The sequence below is a fragment of the Ovis canadensis genome, chromosome 25, assembly GCF_042477335.2.
Source record: "Ovis canadensis isolate MfBH-ARS-UI-01 breed Bighorn chromosome 25, ARS-UI_OviCan_v2, whole genome shotgun sequence".
In the NCBI taxonomy this organism is placed as follows: Eukaryota; Metazoa; Chordata; class Mammalia; order Artiodactyla; family Bovidae; genus Ovis; species Ovis canadensis.
In genome coordinates this window covers 50,209,933-50,234,649 of record NC_091269.1, presented here as the reverse complement: position 1 = coordinate 50,234,649, position 24,717 = coordinate 50,209,933, and the positions used below count along the sequence as shown (strand labels likewise).

The window sequence follows — 24,717 nt, the reverse complement described above, 5'->3', positions numbered from 1 at the left end:
TGGGCTGTGGCTGTGATTACTTAACTTGAATCTTTTCCTGATTGAGAGCTTTATCATTCTATCCATCCAGTGCCAACATTCCTCATCATCTCTTCTGGCAAAATGAGTGCATTTCTAAAATTAACTTCCTGAGTGTTAGTTCAACTAATGGAAGGAGCGTTTCCCAGTTTCACTATCCTCTAGTTGTAGATCAGGGTCCCTGGAGGATACTCCATGTGCAAGGACTTTCATGTGTAGGACCAGAGAACCGCTTTATGTAGAGGGCCTTAAAGTTCAACCAAAGATGTTATCCACTGCAGCAAACAAGGGAATGAGGCACAAGACAATCAGAGAACTGGATACAACTTAGACTTGCCCCTTGATCAATAGCTGCTGGGTAGCTGCCAACAAATGATACCAAAGGCCAAATTCACTCATCCCTTAGGAAGGAAAGTGCCTGATTTTCTATTCTTTTCAAGGTCACTTCAGGAATCTGGGTCAATCCTGCCATTTCAAGCCACAAGTTTCCTGTATTAGAATCTGTAATAAAGAAACAACGCTAATACTTTCTGTTCCTCTTTAACACAACTCTCCAGGAAGGGTTGAAAAAATTAAGTAAAATCTATTTCTTTTGTCTTTGCCTCTTGCTTGTAAAAACGTGTGGCTATAAAAGTAGCAAATAATAAGTGACATTATCATTGCTGAAGTTTTCTTTCCAACAAAAGCACCTCATTCTTGGGGTCACGTATAGGAGAGAAAAAGACCTTTAATGGAGAGATGTCTTTGGACATCCACCATAGTTTGTCAGTTGCAGATGCTAATGGAACCAGGCTTGGTGACTGAAGGGGAAAATGGAATATGAAAGCAAAATGAAAGAAGCCTAAGAGGCAAGCATGTCATTTCTAAATGAAGGTTTCATGCAAAGGAATTGAGTCTTTTCACAGCTGAAAATGGAATCTTTAAATAAGATAAAATAAAAGGATGCTTTGGTTTGTTGCAGGTTCTGTAATGAAATACAGTTTTCCTAATACCGTGTGACCTGCATTTCTCCCTGTTTTATGGGTGCTATTCCTTGATGTACAAACCCGTATTTTCTCAAGTCAGCATTTGATGATGGATGTCAAAATACAGGCCATGTATTATGCATATAGCATTACCGATTTAAGGTGTTTACTTGTCAAGTTGAAGAAATTCAAAAACGTCACATCCACTGAATCTGCACAGCTGTCACTTGCAGTTTTTCATGCTTTTGAATGAAACTTCTGATGAAAACAGTTTAGTTTTCCCCTTCACTATTCTAGGCGAAGAAAACAGGTAGCATTTCAATTGCATGTTCTTGGTTATGTGGATGGCTGAAAACACACACTTTCCAAAGCTTAGAAAGACGGACCCTATATTGTCATTCAAAATTACTTACCTGTGCACAGTGTATCAATATAAAGAATAAAATTAAGTGCAATCAGGGAGTGAATGGTAAGTGGAACTTTTTTTTTCTTTCTGAAAGTATGGCACTCAGTTGGATGATATTTATATACAGGAGAGCAGAAAATAGTAAAAGTCTTTTATATTTTTCTGGCATCTCAGGCAAGATGCACTTCCAAAACAACAGGCAATTACATGCACTTGTCATTTCATTTCTGGTAGATACAGATTTACACATGTCTTAATGCCAAAATCAACCCAATCTTGTCACATTCCTGAGTAAGTAAGGAACCGGGTCACATCATCTTTGAAATTTTGTTCTTGGAAAATTAGCAAGTGACTTTGTAATTCCCTAATCCACTGATAAGCCCAGGTAGCCATCCACCAAAGGCAGAGAAGATAAAGTGAATGAGCGACTGAACTGAACTGACCTGAACTGAACTTCTGTCGGCCTGTTCTAGAAGGTGGAGGAGGAAGTTGGGCATGGTGGCCAGCATAGTGCTGGTGGTGCCACTTGCCACAGGCTTCACTTGGTAAAATTAATTTTCACCAAATGAGTGTATGAAGAAAATAAACGTCTCATGTCTGTATGGCTACATACATCATTAAAGAGGCAGCCGTTTGGCCTAGCTGGGATGCTTTCCCACCTTCCCTATATTGAAGATATGGTTGTGCCAAACTCATTCTAATATGTATTGAGATTTCGGTCTGAAACCCAAAAAAGCCAAAACTGCAAAAATCAGAAACCAAGTAGGCTACTCTTCTGTTTACCGTGCCCACATCTATGTTCTACCATGTGAAGTTTGCGTCAGGCACACTGGGAAGCTCAAGGGTCCACTCTAAATAGGTAGCATATGCATCAACCAAGACTATTTCAGTTGCAAGTAAAGTCTTCAGTATGGCTTAAACAGAAGGGGAATATATATATATATATATATATATATATATATATATATATATATAGTATATGTGTGCTCAGCCGTGCCTGACTCTTTGCAACTGTACCCTGCCAGTGAACTCTACCCTGCCAATGAACTGTACCCTGTCAATTCTCCTCTATCCATGGAATTCTCCCAGCAAGAATACTGGAGTAGGTTGCCATTTCCTCCTCCAGGGGGTCATCCTGACCAGGGATCAAACCTGCAGCTCTTGGATTAGCAGGGGAATTCTTTGCCACTTGCGCCATGGGAAGTATATGTATATATATGTAAATATTTAATACATAATACAAAGTACATAAATATACACATATAAAATATCATTGTTTAACTCAGCATTTTAAAAAACTAAGATTACAGCATCTGGTCCCATTGCTTCATGGCAAATAGAAGAGGAAAAAGTGGAAGCAGTGATGGAGTTTATTTTCTTGGGATCCAAAATCACTGGATGATGACTGTAGCCGTGAGATTAAAAAACACTTGCTCCTTAGAAGGAAAGCTATGACAAACCTATACAGCCTATGACAAACCTATACATATTAAAAACAGAGACATCACTTTTCTGACAAAGGTCTGTATAATCAAAGCTATAGTTTTTTCAGTAGTCATGTATAGATGTTGGAGTATATAGAAGGCTGAGTGCCAAACAATTGATGCTTTCAAATTGTAGTGCTGAAGAAGACTCTTGAGAGTCTCTTGGACAACAAGAGATCAAACCAGTCAACCCTAAAGGAAATCATCCCTGAATATTCTTTGGCAGGATTGATGCTGAAGCTGAAGCTCCAATACTTAGGCCATCTGATGTGAAGAGTTGACTCACTGGAAAAGACACTGATGCTGGGAAAGATTGAAGGCAAAAGGAGAAGGGGGCAGCAGAGGATGAAATGGTTAGATAGCATGACTGACTCAATGGACATGAATGGATGCTCCAGAAGACAGTGGGGGACAGGGAAGCCTGGTGTGCTGCAGTCCATGGGGTCACAAAGAGTCAGACATGACTTAGTGACTGAACAATGACAACAATCTCATTATTATGTATATAATATATATGAAATCTCTTTATATATATTATGCATTTCATATTATAATCTCATTTATAAATTTATAAAATCTCCTGTAGTAAAGAAATCCTGAGATTAGTTGGTTTTGGTTCTAGGGCTGGTTAATTCAGGCAGTAAGGAAAACTATTCCTGTCCTTCAAACTTTTTATCTTTGGCTTCAGCCAGCTCATTAAGCTGGATTGTCCTTGGCTAGTTCCCACCCAAGTTACAAGGTGTCTGCTACAGTTCCACTCACTACAGGCACAGAAGCAATGCCCAGTGGATAAAAGAGAATCTCTTCTCATATGATTCTTTTTAAGGGCAAGGAAAGACTTCCTAAAAGGCCCCAGGCAGATTTCCTCTCACTTTCTCTTGGGTAGAACCCAGGTTTAAGTCACTCACTGGCAAGAGAATAAATAATCAATTGGTTTAAGACAACAGTCAGGATAGGTTAGGATATGCTGTGGTAACAACAACAGCACAAACTTCAACAAAACAAATCTCAGTGGCTTAAAGCAGCAGAGATTGATTTTTCACTCAGAATGCTTTGTGTGTCTGGGTTATTTTCCAGGGCTGCTGCCCAGCCTTCATCTCCATGGTAACCCATGTTCTCACTGTTGCCACAGCCTGGGGAGAGGGATGGCAAGTCAAATACTTATACCAGGAGTGATGATATGCGTGGTCTGTTTGCTTTTCATGGGCCAGAGCATTTCCTGTGTTACATGGTCATGTCTAACTTCTCAGAAGCACGGAGGTGCAATCTGTGTGGAGGGAGCAGAAATCTGTGGGCAAGACCAATAACTGGTGTAGAGGCTGGTTTTTAGGGATCTGTCAATGTGGGTTAGAATTATTTATAATAGTCTCATACTTTGTTCTTTTGAAAACAACTCATCAGAGTTTATCCTGGGAGTGTTAATTTTTGACCTATAAATAATGCTTTTTTTTTTTTTTTACTGCATATATATACTGTACTCTCATTATTTCCAAGTTTTGCATGGTTTTGATTTTTCTCCTTGTTCTCTTTCCTTCCCACTAGGGTTCACACCTCCAGGAATGGACCGATCTTCACCAGATAACAGCCCGGTACATGGGATGTTACGCCAGCCCTCCATCACGACTGGGGTCAACATCCCCATCATCACTGAACTAGGTAGGAGTGAGCGTCAGCTTTGGGTGGATTTTTTTGGTCCTCTCTTCCAACCATGCAGGATATGAGGAGTTTGGCCTGTCTCTTAGCTCTCTGTGGTAGGCTCTAATGGTGTACTTTTTGGGGGGAGTACGAGTATTTTTTAGGGGAACACTGGAGAAGAGTAAGAGTACAAATATGGATCGAACCTGGGTCTCCCACCTTACAGGCAGACAGATGCTTTACCGTCTGAGCCACCAGGGAAGCTTTTTTTTTTTACAAATGTGGCAGACGACCCAAAGGAAAACTGATCCATCTTTCCTCTGAGATGAATAGACAGTTTCCTGCATGCTGGTCACTGTTTGCAAAGAGTCATGAGATGATGGGTTGGAGACTGGGACCCCATTCGGGAATGGGGAGGAAGGGAGGATAGGTATAGTCCCAGGGTTTTTTCCCAGTGATTCTCACTGGAAGTGTCTGTGGAAGTTACCTCCCCTGAGGTACAAAGCCTCAGGTCTAAGCCAATCCCATTTTGAGAACTGCTTAGAAACACTGGCCTGATGTGTGATAATTTTACATTTAATCTATTCTAGTTAAACTCTTCAGCTAAAAGGCATTTTCAGTTATTGTCACGCTGGTTCAGAAAAATGACAGGGTTTTGAGGGCCGCGGTCATTGACCGGTGGGATCCAGCTTTTAGCCTGGCCTTGGCATTTCCTGCGATTATTTGTGAATTTGCAAAACTGCTACAAGGTCTCTTCCCCTGAAGATAAACACTTAACTGCCTATGGTCCTGGGTCCCTTTACTTCAGAATGCTTTCTGTTATTCCCTCACTCTTTTCTTTTTTTGTACTTTCCTCCGCTGCCTTTCCCCAACCCTAAATGCTGTATCCAATTAGCTAAACCTGGCAAGTTGCCTTTGGTATCAGTCAATCAGGAAAAAAACAGTGGGACTCACATTCTAATGATAACCGAACTGGGTAAGAAGCACTGTTTTCTTTCACATCAGTATCTCCTTTTGTTTGTGGTTGGTGTTTCCGACTATCACCAGCTTGTTTTTTATTTCACCGGCTGTAGCAGAACGGCTACCCCATGGCACTGCTTTGAATGTGTTTTATTTGTGGCTCTGGTTGGAATCGACTGTCTTGTTCTGGCCTTTCTTAATGATTTTTTTCCCCGCACAGCATCAGTAAACCTTTGATCACACCCATCTGACCTGGCAGTTGTTTCCAAAGCATCTTTGCTCTAATTCATTTCCTTTAGCTTGGGCCTTTTCTTTTTTTCCCCCTATGTGTCCCCCTGCTCCTCCTCCCACCTTCTCCCTTCTAGTCCTCTTCCAACACACTGTCAGTTTGACTGACATGTCTTCACAACTCTCAGAGGAAGTCAAAGGAGAAATATAAAAATTTTAAGATAAGAAACCTAAGACGGTGCCTTCCCTGCAGCTGTTTATTTTCCTTTATTCTGACTTTATTTGCCTTTTTTTCCCCCCTACTTGGCCCTTTCTCAGAAGCTCTGGTTTCTGAAGCCATAAAAGCAGCGAGTTCCTAGGGGACCCTTTCTTGCTAACGCCAGGTCTTCAGAAAGGACGCAGAGGATGAGGTTAGCAATCACCAAGGCCCAGCCCTGCACTCTGACCCCCACCCCACTGGCCCAGAGTCCTCTTTGGGAGATTCAGAGAGGACTCATCCAGAAGATGAAGGGCTCTGGTCATGACGGCATTTGTCAAACTTTTCCACAATTCCCTATAACTTGGTTAATAACTCAATGAAAAGCACCCATCAGCAGCAGGTCTCAGAACTAGGGATTGATCTCCTAGATAAAGACAGCAAGTGCTGTTCAGTGGAGGGTGAATTGAGAGGTAGGGAGCACCTGCCTTCAAATGGCTCACAAATGAAACTCACATGCCATTTTCTTGGCCCCAAAATATATTTCAAAATAAGAGAGCAGGCTTTTAACACAGTAATCTTGCTTGCCAGGTGTCTGGAAACAAAGGAATAAATCGTCCACCATTCAGCACTGTATTATTGTCGATGGGGCTATTTTTCAGGACAAATTGACTCAGGTCAAGGAGCAGCACACTATTTTATGCTTCTAACAGTAGGACAGGTGTCTTTTTCAGGTTTAGAGAAGTTGGTTAAAAGCCTAGGGGTGGATTGCTCTTCTCAGAACCTTAGGTAAGAGACCCAGGGAGCTTGTGTGGCCCAGACCTCTAGGTGGAAAATTCATCCAGACATCTCTGTCTCAGGAAAATTCAGCAGTGTTTCAAAATCATCATTGCCAGGAATTTGTTTGGAATTGATGCACTGCCAAATAACTGGAATATCTTGATTTGTGACTAGTAGAAAAGAAAAGGCTTGATACCCCAATCTGTCCAACAATTCAAGTATTCAGTCAGCATAATTGAGTACCCTAAAGGCTTTGTCTCTTACCAGATTTCTTTTATGAACCCAGAGAACCTTCCATGTGTTCACTTCAACTTCACCCTCTGCCTTAAGACCAGTTTTCCTACTGGGCATACCACTTTTGGCAGTTAGACCATCACCCTCTGACTACCTCACCTTCCTTATCCACACAAATATTTACTGTCTACCTACTTATTCTGAGATATCTTTGCATTGCACCAGGACAGGTTCCAAAACACAGAAGGTGCCAACGTCAAACAAACTCATTAAACTGGGTAGTGTGTTCCAGTCTTTGCATACTTGAAGAGTCCCAATTGATGTTAGCAGGTCAAAGGATTCTAGAAGGTCCACATGAAGGAAATTTGTTTGAAGCTCTTTAATCCATTTCTCAGTTGAATTTGATTACCAGCGCTTGGGGGTGATCGTTTTCATCTCTTAGCACCCACATAATTATTGTTCTGTGAAATAGGTTTCAGGTAATACTGGCTAGGTAACCCAGAAGGGTGCCTAAGATATTGAACCTGGGCTTGTGCCCTGGAGTTTTTTCCCAAAGATTTGAATCCCTAACTGGCTGACAATCTCACCATCTGTCGGGTCTAGAACCAGACCCTCCCCATCATCTTGAGAAGAGGTAGCCAACAGGTCCTTTAGGGAGGGTCCATGCACACGCCCTCCTCAGCTCTAAGTGTGTACCTGTGGCGGATTCATGTTGATGGATGGCAAAACCAATACAATATTGAGTTCACATTTTCCCATTCACAAAGCAGTTTAGTCTTCTAAACTGGACCCACAAAATACTTCTGGCTTCCACATGACTCTGGTAGGATCCTTGAGCAAGGCCTTCCTTGTGTCTTCTGAGAGGGGCAGAGGGAGGCTGGGAATTTTCATAATTTCATGAGATCACAAGAAAGGCTACTATTTATCAAGATGCTGAACTGGGCTCACCAAGGAGAATCTCATAGGAACCTCCTAACGGCCTATCAGGAAAGTTGCTAATAGTCCCCCCGTTTTACAGAGAAAGAAACTAAGGTGCAGAATGATAAAATGCTTTGCTCAAGAGAATTAGTGACAAAGCCTGAATCAGAGTCCACTTGTTAGATCCTGGATTTTGCATTTTCACTAGCCTGTAACTTTAGTGCTGCTAAGACAGTGGGGAGCCAGACATGATAAACTTTGGAAGAACAGAGAGCAAAAATTTTTCCCCATTAGGATCTTTCTCCAGGGAAACAGGATGTTGTCATTTAAAAATAATTCCATGCCCAGCCTTTTATCCTATTATCATTTATTCTGCTTCACACCATAAATAAAAGATTTTTAAAAAAGAAAAGTTCTCTCAAAAATTCCTTTTGGAAAAAAAAAATTAAAACAATAACTCTAGAAAAGAGAATCAGCTTTAGAAAGGATTCAGAAAAAGGAAACCTCATCTATTCTTTTCCTAAAAGCATGATAATTATTCCAGAAATCACGAGTGCTCATCTCCTCCCCCACCTCACACCCTCCCCCTCCCCATTACTTGCTCTGCAAAACTGGTAATTTCTGAAGCCAAGATGGGAATGGAAATTAATTTGTCATTTAATTTTTAATCAGTTAAAGACATCTCAGTGACACAACCAATCAGTCTGCACGTGCATGCCAGAGGAGGCCTTGAGGAATCCTCAGATGGAAATGAAATACAACAGCAAATGCCGTGTCTGCTTGAGCTGAAGCGCATAAAAGATTGAGCTGTTTAGAAGGGGAAAGGGAGAACGTGGGCGTCCCTGTGCACCTTGGGATGCAGAGCAAGTCTTTGTCAGCCACAGCCCGAGACAGCCAGGGGTACATCCCACCTGGAGTTCCCTTTATACTGAACAGGATCTGTTGGGTGTGGGCCTGGATTCAGGGCTGGACACCAGGCACCACCCAGATCCATGCCTGAGGCATGGTGGTGCCTGAGGGCGGATCCCTTGCTGGTTTCTTTGCTATGCTCCTATCTAAATGGCTTTCTTTTCCTTGTGGCTAACCTTCCCATCCCAGCATGGCTACTCATGGCTCCTCATCTTTGAACGATGTCCATTTCTCAAAGGACTTGGCTACCAAAAAACACTTCAGAGTGTTTCTCATCATGATCCTAAAGCTATACCAAAGAATTGACCAACACCAGTGTACCCTAGCTCCACCAGCTTGCCGTGGAGCATATCCACTTGATGTCTCTGCTCTCCAGGCCTGGGAACCTTGAGCAAGCGCCTCAGAGCAGTCCATTGAGTCCCACCGACCCCTACCCTGAGCTCCATCGACAGCTTCTCCCATGCTTTTCTTTCCTCTCCAGTGACCTCAGTGTTTCTAAACCTTGGCCTTTACTGCCCACATGTAGTTTTTCAAGCTAACTCCTACTTCATACTTTTCCTAGTGAACGATACTAATGTTCAGTTTTTGGACCAAGACGATGACGATGACCCCGACACAGAACTGTACCTCACGCAGCCGTTTGCATGTGGGACAGCGTTTGCCGTCAGTGTCCTGGATTCACTCATGAGCGCAGTAAGTGGGGGACACAGGGATGTGGGGATGGGGTGCCTCCAGTGCATCAGGGGCATGGACTGGAGCTTGAGCCACACTGGAGAGCAGAACCATCCAAACTCGCCATCTGGTAGGAGATGCTGTTAATCTAACTAGTACACAGATAAACACCTGATTATAAATTCTTGAAAGTGCAAGGAAACTTATGAGTAAATATAGGTGAGCACTTGACCCAGTCTCAAAATTAGAGAAAGAATTCTCCAAAGAAAGAGTATCTATTTTATGTCAGGATCTGAACAATGGAGAGGGGAGCTCTTGTGGGGAAGAGTAACCCCCCAAAGAAGGACAGTAAAGGGAAAGACCCGCTAGGGAGAAGGGTACCTGCCAGGCTCAGAGGAGACAGGGAAAGCCTGGGTAGCAGGACCTGAGGGAGCGAAAGTGGGGGAAAGGCAGAGCTGGACCCATAGGACCTCAAAACCCATCTCTCGTTTTTGGTCTTTTTCTTGACAGCAGTGAAGAGGCACTGAAGGGTTTTAAGTTGGCAAGTAATGTGATCAGGTTTATGTTTTGTGGGATTGCCCAGGCACGTGTGTGGAGGGTGGCTTAGGAAGCAAGATGGCCACAGGAAGTCTGAGAAACGGGCTGTCCTGCCCTGTGGAGCAGGATAGAGCCCGCAGAGCTGGGGGAGGTGGATGCGTCTGAGTGGTGTTTGTCAGCAAAAGCTGTAGGACTTGGGAACAGACCGAATAAAGCAAAAGGCAGAAGAGGACAGAGTGTCAGAGCGTCAAGGGTGACTCCTAGGTCACTGTCAGCCATGGAGATGGAGTCCTGGGAGAGGAGTGGGTGGGAGGCAAGGCCTGGCCGGGCTCTGCCACAGGGCAGGAGTGGACTGGCGGCCGAGAGAGGATGGTGGGCTGGCCGAGGGATCCAGAGCATCTTCAGTTTCTTTTATAACTTGATATGCATCGAACAATCAAGGCATTTGTGTTTTCACTTGTGAGACCAGAATCAAATGACAAAAATGTCCCATCTTGAGACTTCCCTTGTGGTCCAGTGGCTTCGACTCTGCCCTCCCAATGCTGGGGGGCCTAGGTTCAATTCCTGGTCAGGGAACTAGCTCCCTCATGTCACAACTCAGAGTTCTCATGCAGCAACTAAAGATCCCGCATATCACAATTAAGACCCAGCATATCTAAATTAAAGAAAAAAAAATTAGGTACCATCTTAAAGAAGCTGTCTTGAACTACAAAAGGCAAAGCAGACTAGAACGGGGATTATAAAGTGTTCCCACTGAGTGGCTTTATTTATTATATAGAAAAATCTTCTTTTTGGAATTTTCAACTTCACCATTTGTAAAAATACCGACATAGGCTAGATAATAACTGACCTTTGGAGAATCCACACACATACACAAAAAAGAGTTTTATTGAACTCATTAAAACCGTAAACATAGCCCAGAGAGTTTTTATATACATACATTTCTTCAAGAGCTTAAGAAGGCTATTCTCCTGCATGTGTTAAACAACTGATGTGCTAATTATGCATTATTCTCATCTATTCATTAAAACTAATCCCAGAAGGACCTCTATTTGAGGAAAGAAAAATCATAAAGCTTTTTAAGACTAATTTAAGTTATTCTATATTCCTGAATGTGGTCCAACTACTAGCATATCTTAGTGAAAAATCAGAATTATGCATTTAAAAATAAACATGAAGCAACATTCATCTGAATTAAGGTTGACTGGGCTTCATGCCATCTCACCACTTGCCAAGCCAAAGAGGAGAGAGAGCAAGAGATCCCTAGAGAAGGCCATCTTGGTTTCCCAGGGCTCATGACCTTTCTGATGGTGTGAGGATACTGAGCCTCATCTTTCTACCTGCCAGTGATGGTGGGCCCCGTTTGGGCAAACTCCCCAAGCTGGCCAGAGGGCCTGATGGAAGCAGCAGGATATGCTCATTACAGTGCCGTATTCTCTGTAATAGGCCACGCAGTCTCCAAATCCAGTTACCAAACAGATTTTGGTAACTCCTCAGAAGTTTCATTTTACTTCTGATCCTAATCAGACAGATTTCAGAAGACTGTTCTCACAAAAAAACAATGAGGTTTCAATAAAAGTGTTAAGCATTTACCAAAAAAAAAAAAAAAAGATGATGAAACCGTTTATAGTAGATTTTTTTCAGAAATACTTGATCCAAATTTTTTTTAAAAATACAAATTTACAAAATTGCTCCTATAGATCAGACATGCAGGATATTCCAGGTGAGACCGGCTACATAATTTGAAAGGTGACTTTTCCATAAGTTACTAAGAATTTCAAAATGATGACAGCAGGGCACTGAACCAAATGAGGGGCTCTTCTGAGCATGCACTTTGGGCAACAATGCAGGCCACACACCCAGCAAACCAGCCCGGGTGGCAAGGAATGAATGGACTCAAGAACTTCACCTCCACACAGTCAAGGGGGCACATGGGATAGGAGTGGGGGTACACCTAGATTTGAGTTACATGACTCTCTCTACAGCAACACTAGTGAGTCAGTTCTTGGAAACTCAGCTGAGAAATCAAAGTGTGAAATTAAAAAAAAAAAATCTGTCTCTAATCTCCTTTGAAATGCAAACTGAAATGTTTGACAGAGCATGGCTAAGGTATGTAGGAATACAACAGCCTGCCAGCAAAGCAGCACTTCTTCTGAATGCCACCCTGGGAAGAAGGGGTGGCAGGAATCTAGTAACGCCATTGTAATGAGCAGCAGCAGCATAATTTATTGAGGGTCCAGAACTGTACAGAGCACTTCATTATTATTACTTTGGACAATATTATTTTAGGCGGTAATGTGAGTCAACCTGGTTTAAGTGTGGAGGCAACACCTATTTAACTGATCCACTGCTGTGACTTCTCAAGTCATAAAACAGAATGCCTGTCCACTTATTCCAGGCTTTGTTTTCCTTGTCTGGGATAAGCAAGTTCCACAGTGAGGTCTCAAATTGGATCTGGTTCAACAGACCCAGTTGGATCTAGACCTTCTGATAACGGATTGCTTTTGATTTCTTAGCCTTCCACCACAATTGTAACTTATGAAAAAACAGGATTATCTAGTACCAAGGCAGTAACTGGAATATAAATTGAGAAAGTGAGAATCCAAACAGCAGGAGCCAGAGGTAAGCTTCCATCTCAGGCACTTGCTCATGAGCAACATCACAACGTCTGTACACACATCTGTTTAGATGTCTATGATCTTTCTCTAGCACTCCTCTCCAAATTGCCATTTAATCACGCGTCTAAACATTCCCTGAATATTGTCCTTCGTAACTCAACTCCTGCTGCTTACTGCTTCATTTGTGAAAAAGAACAATGTTCTGATTCATCACGTGCATTCCCAGAACAGATAGGGATGTTACCAACATATCCTCCTGGCTTTCTCCTGTGAACCCACAGCAGAAACACATGATGAGAGGGGGAAAGTATGCTTATGGATATATGCCTCTGAGAAGAAGATCACAAGAAATGTATTTCTCAGAATCATCCAGTTTGTTGCTCATACATACGTGAAAGATGAAAGGAAGCCTCTTGGTGAAACTGGCACATGGGTTTTTAGATTTCTTTTTCACACAGCCCCCACTTTCCCCTAGTCTCACCTCAATTTGAGTTACCTACCCTAGAAACAAAAAAATTAGGGCCTCAGGAGCCAGACTGCTTGCATGTGGATCCCAGCACTGCCACTTACTGTTTGCATAGCCTTAACTTCTTTGTGTCTTATTTTTCTCGTCTGTAAAATGGGACTGCTAATAGTACCTACCTCATAGGAGGACTTCCCTTGTGGCTCAGCTGGTAAAAAATCTACCTGCAATGTGGGAGACCTGGGTTTGATCCCTGGGTTGGGAAGATCTCCTGGAGAAGAGAAAGACTACCCACTCCAGTATTCTGGCCTGAAGAATTCCATGGACTATATGGTCCATGGGGTCGCAGTCAGACACAACTGAGCGACTTTCACTCACTCACTCACCTCATAGGACTGTTGAGATGACTGAATGAGCTAAGGTTGTAAAGTGATTTGCTCATTGTTGTTCAGTCACTCAGTCTTGTCTGACTCTTTGTGACCCCATGGACTGCAGTACACCAGGCTTCCCTGTCCTTCACCATCTGGAGCTTGCTCAAACTCATGTCCATTGAGTTGGTGATGGCATCCAACCATCTCATCCTCTGTTGCCCCCTTTTCCTTTTGCCTTCCATCTTTCCCAACATCAGAATCTTTTCGAATGAGTCGGCTCTTCACATCAGGGAGCCAAAGTACTGGAGCTTCAGTTTCACCATCCCTCCTTCCAATGAGTATTCAGCACTGATTTCCTTTAGGATTGACTGGTTTGATCTCCATGGTATCCAAGGGACTCTCAAGAGTCTTCTTCAACACCACAGTTCAAAAGCATCAATTCTTTGGTGCTCAACCTTCTTTATGGTCCAACTCTCAAATCCATACATGCCTACTGGAAAAACTGTATCTTTGACTAGATGGACTTTTGTTGGCAAAGTAATGTCTCTGATTTTTAATAAGCTATCTAGGTTTGTCATAGCTTTTCTTCCAAGGAGCAAGCATCTTTTAATTTCATGGCTGCGATCACTATCTGCAGTGATTTTGAAGCCCCAAAGAATAAAGTCAGCCACTGTTTCCATTGTTTCCCCATCTATTTGCTATGAAGTGATGGAACCAGATACCATGATCTTAGTTTTTTTAATGTTGAATTTTAAGCCGACTCTTTCACTCTCCTCTTTCACCTTCATCAAAAGCCTCTTCAGTTCCTCTTCACTTTCTGCCATAAGGGTGGTGTCATCTGCATATCTGAAGTTATTGAAATTTCTTCTGGCAATCTTGATTCCAGCTTGTGCTTCATCCAGCCCAGCATTTTGCATGATGTACTCTGCATATAAGTTAAATAAGCAGGGTGACAATATATAGCCCAGATGTACTCCTTTCCCAATTTGGAACCAGTCCATTGTTCCATGTCTGGTTCTAACTGTCGCTTCTTGACCTGCATACAGGCTTCTCAGGAGACAAGTAAGGTGGTCCGGTATTTCCTTCTCTTGAAGAATTTTCCACAGTTTGTTGTGAGCCACACAGTCAAAGCAATATGGCAAGCTCCATATGCATTTAGTGTTATTAATCAGTACATTTTTGGGCACTTACTAAAGCCTAGGCACTATTGTTCATGCTGAGGATCCAGTATTTTCTGGAAGAAGAAAGATTGTGGTCCCACGCCCTCTTGGGGTTTGAACTGTCATTCTAATGGGTAGTCACCACCTAGTGCCAGTAGTTGTGTCAGTGGGTACCTGAGTTATAGCAGATAGGGATAACTAGTTTGAAGAACACAAAATAGCTTGAATGGGTGTGGAGAACTACACTGAAAAACCAGAGGAGGACAGCTGAGGGTGAGGATCTTTAGCTTTGTGAGGCAGAGAGCTGACCTCTCTGTTTGCCAGAAATAACTGAACTTATGTTGTTAAGACTGGAGAAGGGGACCTCCTGGAAGAGGGAACCACACGGTTTACTTTGTTAACTGTACTTGCATGAAGGGCTGAACCCTTGAGGTGCGTTATGGAAAAGGCTGAGTTCTCAGGCGGCCCAGTGCCCTGTGATGTTAGTTACATAAACAAATTCCTCCTCTATGCCTTTCCTCCTTGAACTCCATTCCAGAGTCACCATGTAGACTGTTCACAAGGAGGCAGGCAGCCTGTGACCCACGCTGTGGCAGGTGAGCCAGCACCACTGTGGGCATGATGGATGAACTCAGAACACGCCATCATAATCAGGCCAGGCAGGGCTGGGATAGGAAAAAAAAAAAAAAAGATCGAATAGTTCTCATCCCTCATGAAAGAAAAATACCAAAAATAAAAATCTACACCATGAAAACTAGCAAATATAAAAAATGGCAGCTATGACATGGAAAATGACAATTTTAGAGCAATTATAAACGAAAGGCAAAGTGCCATTAAAGTTAAGGCAATGTTATTAAAAGATGTGTTAATTTTCAGCTAAATTTTCTATAAAAGACCAATTAGTTTAAAAGGCTTGACAGCATTAACTGTGAAACATAAGCTCTGGTAATTATAGTTTAAAAAAATAAAAAAGAGAAAGATGCTCCAGTGTGTTGGAGACATGGGCACAGAGGGACCTCCAAGGAACGGGCTAGATGGCGCTGTGGGCTCAGATTTTCCTCTTGTAACTCGCTGGTCCTTTCCCTAGCATTTCTGGGTTTACTCCCCAAAGTTTAGAAGCTAAGGGGCCACTCAAGTGACCTGGGCCAGCTGATACTGGAGCTGAGAATGCAGAAAGCAGTGTCCCAAACTGGTTGCATTGTCAGCTGGTTGCTCTTTTTATAAGCTACCCTTTACTGAGCATTTGATGGACTTCCCTGGTGGCGCAGTGGTAAAGAACCCGCCTGCCAATGCCGAACACAGAAAAGAGACGGGTCCCATCCCTGGGTCGAGAAGATCCCCTGGAGGAGGGCATGGCACCCACTCCAGTACTCTTGCCTGGAAAATCCCATGGACAGAGGAGCCTGGCGGGCTGTAGTCCAGGGGCTTGCAAAGAGTCAGACATGACTGAGCATACCGAATTTGTTGTTCATTAAAATTACACAAAGTATCTCAGTTAATACTATCCAATAATCTGGGTTTGTTTGTTTTTAATCCCTGTTATATGGATAAGGAATCCAAAACCCAGAAAAGTTAGGCAACTTTCCTATTGTCATAGCTATTGCAAGGGATTTTAAATAATAGCAACTAAATTCTGAAGTCTGTACACAGATCTAGGGGTGCCATGTTGCCATACTTGGGTGAAAGTCTGCCCAGACCAGACATGGAATCCAGACCTTGGCACTGGAGAGAGGGACTCCCATATTATTCAGATTATACCCGTGTCTGGATCCCAGGCACTGAGCAGAACCCTGGAGAATTCTGTTCTCTTTAGGGCCCCAAAAAACATGTGACACAGGAACAGCCACTGCAAAGGCTTCTGCCAAAAATGAGGGCTTCCTCAATAGCTCAGTGGGTAAAGAATCACCTGCAATGCAGGAGACCCTGGTTCAATTCCTGGGTTGGGAAGATGTGCTGGAGAAGGGAAAGGCTACCCACTCCAGTATTCTGGTCTAGAGAATTCCCTGGACTATATAGTCCATTGGGTCACAAAGAGTAGAACACGACTGAGTGACTTTCGCTTCACTTCACTTCTGCTGAAAGTGGTTTCCCTGATAGCTCAGTTGGTAAAGAATCTGCCTGCAATGCAGGGGGTCCTAGTTCAATTCCTGGGTTAGGAAGATCCGCTGGAGAAGGGATAAGCTACCCACTCCAGTATTCTTGGGCTTCCCTCGTGGCTCAGACAGTAAAGAATCCGCCTGCAATGCAGGAGACCTGTGTTTGATCCCTGGGATGGGAATATCCCGTGGAGAAGGGAAAGGCTACCCACTCCAGTATTCTGGCCTGGAGAATTCCATGGACTGTATGGTCCATAGGGTTGCAAAGAGTCAGACCTGAAGGCATTCCTGGAGACTAGTCTTGCCCGGTTTGGAGAGTCCATGCCAGACTTCCTCACAAGCCTTCTTGCACAAGTATAGTGAACAAGCCCACGCAGAACACAGGAAAGACTGGGAGTACAAAAGCTTAGGAGGCTAAGGAACACATCTGTGTGTTACAGAATTCTGTGTTTCTTCCATCTGGTGTCTCTGTTACCCAAGGAAAGAATGATGCCTTCTGGGCCAGATGAGTTGTGGAGGGGTTTGTTCTAGCTGCCGCATTCTCCGCAGTAATAGTCTTTGATAACTGGTATTTGAAGTCCCAGCACCTGGTTTGCCCTCGTGATGCTTAAACTGTCATTTCCTAAGCAGAAAGCACTGGATGGAATGCTTAATGGCAGACCTGTCTATGTTCTGTGAGTGGTACCCCAGGCCCATAAAGAAATTTGCCCCCCTGAACGGCTGGATATCTTTTATCAGGGGAAGCATTGTCTTTCCACCAAGTTGCTCAGATCACAGAGAGACCTTGAAACGTGCTCAGAGCACACCTGTATGTAATGTCAGAGGACTTCTCTGCAGCTGAATACTGAGGCACCAAAATGGGAGCAAGAGTGCTCCCTGACAGGCGTCATTATACTCCGTCACAGCAGAGACTGTTACCTATGGCTCTGCTCCCTGATGCCTGTATGAAAAAATCAAGGAGAGAGATCTGGGGTACAGTGCCAGCTCAGGGGCCAGAGAATTGTGTTCAATGTTGTGAGCGGTTCTAGAATTGTACAGGGACCTCTGAAACCCTCTGACCCACCCTGAAATTATACCCCTTGATGGGCAATTTTGAAAGTGACACACTTTTGGAATAGCATACAATTTCGGTCCAAACCAAGAGCCAGGGATTAGTAGGTGCTCAGTAAATGTCAGTGACTGATTGATCAAAAAGATTAAGCTGTTTCAGTGTAACTGATTTCAGCACAGAAAGGGAAACACTTTAAGGTCAAATCTTAACGATTTGACAAAACAATAACCTTTCATGTTGACCTTCCTGACTTATTGTTGCAAAGCAGAACTTAGAGTGTTCTTTGTTTAAGAACCATCGGCTGTTTTCCTTAGAAAATGAATTCATTTTCCATGGGAAACTTGGGAAAGTGCAGATATGTATAAAGAAGAAAATTTAAATAAACCATATTCCCAACACACAAAGATCAGCCTGGCTAGTATTTTGGTATATTTCCTTCCAGATGGTTAGATAAATATGGAATCATCCAGTTTTATATCTTGGGTTTTTTTTTTTCTTTTCAGACTTAGTATTTTTATCAGAGTATCTAATCATGTCATTTTCTTGGGAATCATTGTAAGGTCTCCATGTAGGACTTCCTGAGACTCAAACATATGAATGTCCCAGAATCTTGATAAACGTTATCTATTGTGGGGCATTTCAGTTTTTAATCATTTTTATTATAAAAATAACTAACCCGGTGATAAGTATTATAGTACATAAATCTTTGAGCAAGAAGAAACATTACTTTGAGGTAAACTTACTGGGTTTTAAACAAATATGAACATATTTAAAACTCTTGGTATCTATTGCCAGATTATCCCCCAGAAACAATTATACCATTGCACCACCATCACTGGTGTGTACATGCCATCTCTTGCATTTTGGTGAGCAGTGATTATCATATTCCTTAGGGGGTCCTTCAATTGAGTTGGTGGTAGTTCTGAAGTATCTATAATTTTAACTTGTGTCTATAACCATGTAAATGCATATGGTCTTTTGGGAATTTTTCTATAGATTTTATGCCTAAATCCTGCTTGCTGAACAAAAGAAGTCATCAGATATCCTGTCAGTATGTTAGTCACTTAGCTGTGTCCGACTCTTTGTGACCCCATGGACTGTAGCCTACCAGGCTCCTCTGCTGCTACTGCTACCCCACTCCAGTACTCTTGCCTGGAAAATCCCGTGGACGGAGGAGCCTGGTAGGCTGCAGTCCATGGGGTCTCGAAGAGTCGAACACGACTGAGAGATTTCACTTTCACTTTTCACTTTCATGCATTGGAGAAGGAAATGGCAACCCACTCCAGTGTTCTTGCCTGGAGAATCCCAGGGATGGGGGAGCCTGGTGGGCTGCCGTCTATGGGGTCGCACAGAGTTGGACACGACTGAAGCGACTTAGCAGCAGCATCATTTTATAACATTTACCCCCTTCCCACCCCAAGTTTATTGAGATATCATTGATTTATATCATTATTATAACATTATAAAGTTTAAGGTGTACAATGATGTATATATTGTGAAATGATTACAACAGTAAAGTTAGTTAACACATCCATCGCCTCCCAGGTACAATTTTTTCTTGCTGTTGCTGAGAACTGTAAACATCTACTCTCTTTAGCAGTTTTCAAATGTATAGTGCAGTATTGTTAACTTTATGCACTGTGTTATAGTGTGTTGTATCTCCAGAATTTATTAATTATATCCTATGAGCACCTTCACCCATTTCTCCCAGCCCCCACCTCCTGCCCCTGGCAACACCCAGTCTGTTTGTTTCTATAGGATCGGGGGTTTTTTAGATTTCACGTATAAGTGAGAGTATAAATTATATTTCTCTGACTTATTTCACTTAGCTTCATGCTCTCAGAATTCATCCATGTTGTTGCACAGGGCAAGATTTCCTTCTTTCACGGCTAAATATCCCATTGTGTAAGTATAGGCCACATTTCCTTCATCGGTTCATCTCCCAGTGGACACTTAGACTGTTTCCAGGTCTTAGCTATTGTAAACAATGCCGCAGTGAACACAGGGGTGAAAAAGATAGCTCTTTGAGATAGTTATTTCTTCTCCTGTGGATATATACCCAGAAGTGGAATTGCTTGGTCATATGGTAGCTATACTTATAATTTCTCAAGGAACCAGCATACTGTTCTCCATAGTGGCGGTATCAGCTTACATTCCCACTAGCAGTTTACAAGATTTCCTTTTCTTCACAACCTTGCCAACACTTATTTCTCATATTTTTGACAGTAGTCATTCTAACAGGTATGAGATGATGTCTTACCACGGTTTTGATTTGCATTTTCCTGATGACTAGTGATGTCGAACATCTTTTATAAAGTACCTGTTGGCTATTTGAATATCTTCTTTGGAAAAATGTCTGTTCCATTCCTTTGTCCATTTTTTAATCAAATTTTGGGGTTTGTTTGTTTTTTTTGCTACTGAGTTGTATAAATTCCCTTTGCTTTCTGTCTTAGAAATTTAAGTAAATGTATTTTCATAGTAGGAAATATATAAAATGAATTACAGGAAAAAAATGAAAATGAATCAGAATTCTGTTACCAGGAATTAATTTCCATGTCAAATTTTGGGGTACTAAATATTTAGTATTTACATAATATTAAATATTTTTATATGACTATATATCTTTGGAGGTCTGCACTTTAACATGAGTTTTAGATCTTAGTGATTTTTGGATCCTGCTTTTTTAATACATTTTAATATTATGTCATGTAATAGTTACCATGCCGTTAAATACTCTCTGAAAGCATAATATTAATATCTGTACAATGTAAGTCACATAAATATATCATTACTTATTTAATCATTTCCATATTGTTGAAAACATTTTCCAGATAGCAATTTCCCCTGAATCATTTGTTGAGTAAACGTCCCTTCTCCGGGGTGTGTCATGCTTTCCTTATTGTATTAAGAAATGGAACAGCAAACTTCTTTATAAAGGGACAGATGGTGAATATTCTAGGCTTTTGAGAGCCATATAGACTCTGCTGACAGTATTCAATTCTGCCATTATAGCACAAAAACCATTAGTAAACAAGTGGGCATGTGTGCATCTCAATAAAACTTTATTAAAAAAACAAAAACAGCTGGCAGTCTCCATTCTTCCCATGGCCTTGATTTGCTAACTCCTGTATTAAGGTCTTATAACTACTAGAGTATGGTTCTCAAAACTTTGAAGGACAGTTTCATAAACTGTTTCCAGAGGTAATTTAGCATAATTTTATCAAGTTTAAAAATGTGTCAGTTCACTAAATATCCTCTTGCTACTTCATTAATTGATGCTTTATTATTTCAACCTTATATTATTCTCAGATAAAAAAAGACAACCAAAAACAATTATTTTAAGAATTATTAGTTGACATTCTTTTATATTTAATGATAAAAGCATTTAAGGTTCTGAATTTGTAGCTTTGGCCTCAATCCATGACACTTTTGTGTGTTATTTTCAAATAGTCTTTAATTTTTTAATACTCCATATTCTTGAGTTTTATTTCCATCTTGACCTGTAATTATTTAGGATACTTTAAAAGAAGTTTGAAGTATTGGGTTATTTACTTTTCTTTCTACTATTATGTTTATTTTTAAAATATAGGCCATACATCTCATATTTTAGTATGTATATTGAGATTTTATACTTTGGGGCATTGATCATGATTTATTAGCATTACTTGGAAGCTAACTAAAAATGTTATAAAGTTTAGCGCAAATGTACTAAATGCTCATATTATTATATCCTTCATTTCCTTATACTTTTGGCCTGTTTGAGCTGTGAAAACAAGAAACACAATGATATTTCACATATCGCTTTTACATATGACTCTCAGTCCGTATTTATTTTACTATAATGGTTAATTAGTTTTGTTGTCTATATTTTAGTTATAATATTTTCTCCATAAATGTTATATACTTTTTGTAAATTTTAACTATGAACAGGTAGTTAATTTGATACTAAAATTTTTTAAAGTTTTCCCTTTAAATATACCTTCCTTTGCTCTGTGTGTGTGTGTGTGTGTGTGTGTGTGTGTGTTTTCCTGTCTCTGAAGATACCAGAGTTTGATTTTGATTTTAGTTTTTGAACAAGTTTGAGAACTTTGCCATTTTATCAAATCATTTAGTTCATTTATATTTAGTTATATAATCTATAATGCTAAAATTTGCATTATACTTTATGCTTCGATAATTGTGTCCTTTATTATCTGTCCTTGGGCATTGGTCTATTTTTGTATGCTTATTTTCTCTAATGATGTGTAAATTATACATTCTGTTTTTAACTCTAGTTAGTGGATACCAGATACTCTATAAATGTATTTGAAGCTACATTTTACGTATATTATTATCTAGAAAATTAGTAGTTCTTGATTTCTTCCTTTACAAGATCAGGGAGTTTACATGTGTCTTTACTTCCATCCTCCTTTCTCCTACCTCATTTTTCTGACTTTTAAAAATGATTTGATGATTACTGATAGATAATTTTATGTCATATTTTTTCTTTCAAGAATTACTTTTGACATTTACATTGTTTGATAATAATATATCCTTCAAAAATTCCATGTTTTAATATATTTCACTGGTATTTTAAAATAAAGTTTGCTCATTTTTGTCCATTTTATTTTATTATTTTTTCTTTTTTTTTCAGTTTTTTATTTTTTAAATTTTAAAATCTTTAATTCTTACATGTGTTCCCAAACATGAACCCCCCTCCCTCCTCCCTCCCCAAAATTTGGGTTACTTTTCTTTATGTTGTTGAATTGTAATATTTTTAAATATATACTTTGGATACTAGGTCCTTATGGGTTATATGGTTTGCAGATATTTTCTCTCACTCTGTAGGATTTCTTTTCACTTTCTGGATAGTGTAATTTGTGCACAGACAGTTCTCATTCTAAAGGTTTAATTTACCTATTTTTTTCTTTTGTTTCCTATGCTTTGGGTAACATATTTAAGAATCAGTTTTCAAATCAAAAGCATAATGCTTTACTTCTATGTTTTCTTCTAAGTGTTTGATTGTTTTGCCTTTTATATTCAGGTCTTCAATCCATTTTGAATTAATTTTTGCATAGGGTGTGAGGTAGGGATCCAGATTTATTCTTCTGAATGTGGATACCCAGCTGTGGTAGCAATATTTGATTAAGAGTCTATATTCTTCCTCTATAGAATGATCTTGGAAACTTTGTTGAAAAATCAATTGATGCAAAGCATATGAGTTTATCTCTGGATTCTCAATTTGATTCCAGTGGTCCATAAGTCTATCCTTAGGGCAATACCATACTCTCTTGATTATAGTAGCTTTGTGGTGTGCTCCACAGTCAGGAAGTGTGAGTCCTCCAGTTTTGTTTTTCCTTTTCAAGATGGTTTGGTTATTTAGGGCTCCTTGCAATTTCACAAGAATTTTAAAGTGAGCTTCTTCACTTCTATAAAAATGGTCTTTGGGATTTTGATAGCAATTACAATAAATCTATAGATTGTTTGGGGGAATATTGCTATCTTAAGAATAGTAAGTCTTACAATTTATGAAATAAGATGTCTTTCCATTTATTTAGATTTTCTTTATTTCAACAATATTTTTTAGTTTCCAGTGTATTAAACTTATACCTCCTTGGTTAAATTTATTCCTCAGTATTTTATTCTTTGTGATGCTATTGTAATAAGAATTGTTTTCTTAATTTCATTTTTATGTTTTTCATAAACATAAACACATGCATGGATACACAAATGATTGGTTTTGTATTCTGCAATCTTAGTGAATTCATTTATTACCAAGAATATTATTTTAGTGGATTCTTTAGGATTTTCTATATACAAGATCATGTCCTCTCTGAATAGAGATAATTTTTCTTCTTCAGTTTTTATATAGATACCTTTATTTCCTTCTAGCCCTGGCTAAGACCTCCAGTGCTATGCTTAATAGAAGTGGTGAGGGCTGGCTTCTTTGTCTCGCTCCTAATGTAAAAGGAAAGCTTCCAGTCTTTCACCTATAAGTCTGATGTTTTAATATATGTCCTTTTTCAGATTGAGGAAATTCCCTTCCATTTCTAGTTTTTTGAGTGTGTTTATCATGAAAAAGCGTTGGATCCTTATCAGGCATTTTAAAATTATATTTTTTAAAAATTTCAATATCTTACATTTTAAAAGAATTGAATAAGTTGTATGAAATCAGCTTTCTTGTCTGATCTTTTGTTTGTTAGAGATACTATTTTTTTAAATTGATTTTGATGCTAAAACGTATGCTTCCTCAATTTTTCTTTCACTTCTTCCAGTAAATATTAAAAACTGTTTATAGTAGCTATTTCTCTCTGTACATTTGAGCAAGACAGAGGTCTGTGTTTCACCATGAGGTCATTAGTGTTCTGCCGTCCATACCGCACGCTAGTGAACTCCTCCCTGGGTGTTGATCTAGAAGGGTAATTATAGCACAAAGGCCTTTGTCAAAGTTCTGTGTCTGGCACTCCCTCATTTAATGTGCCACAGGGCTGAGGGGGCTTCTGCTTCGAACGATGGTCTATTGAACTATAGAGAAGACAATTTACCTCTGACGACTTTGGGAAAAGTTTTTACATGTGTGCCCTGAACCAGTTTCCATGAGAATTCACCTGTGGTGGCCCACATGGCTCTGGTCACAGCTCAGCATCTAGTCCCCATTAACCCTTGCTGGGTCTTTGCTAAGTCTAAATGGAATCTTAGCATGGAGGCAGCCTGGGAAGTGCAGATTCAAGGGTAAAATGAATGGCCTTGGTTTGCAACCCCACCCCACTACCCCACCAAAAAAAAAAAAAAAAGCTAGAAAAGACTTTTTGAAAGGGAAAATTGGTCATGAATTGACCTGTCTTTTCATCAACAATGGCCCAAGTTTCTTTTTTAAAATTTTTATTTTGTACTAGGGTAGAGCCGATTAACAATGTTGTGATGATTCTAGGTGAACAGAAAAGGGACTCTGCCATACATTTACGGTTATTTGTTCATCCCCAAACTCCCCTCTCATCCAGGCTGCCATATAACATTGAGCAGAGTTCTATGTACTA

At 40.5% G+C, this 24,717-nt stretch overlaps 1 protein-coding gene across 7 annotated transcripts in view; it reads left to right on the top strand.

Moving 5' to 3' along the window:
- The window catches only part of KCNMA1 (potassium calcium-activated channel subfamily M alpha 1), a 764,306-nt gene that overhangs the window by 721,919 nt on the left and 17,670 nt on the right, over window positions 1-24,717 (top strand). For 6 of the 7 annotated variants that reach the window (XM_069572206.1, XM_069572205.1, XM_069572210.1 and 3 more), the window contains 2 exons: window positions 4,416-4,529; window positions 9,296-9,426. In XM_069572206.1, coding sequence (XP_069428307.1) covers window positions 4,416-4,529; window positions 9,296-9,426 — 245 coding nt within the window. Of the gene's footprint in view, window positions 1-4,415; window positions 4,530-5,403; window positions 5,485-9,295; window positions 9,427-24,717 lie in introns of all 7 variants that reach the window. The other variant, XM_069572211.1, reaches the window with a different exon arrangement.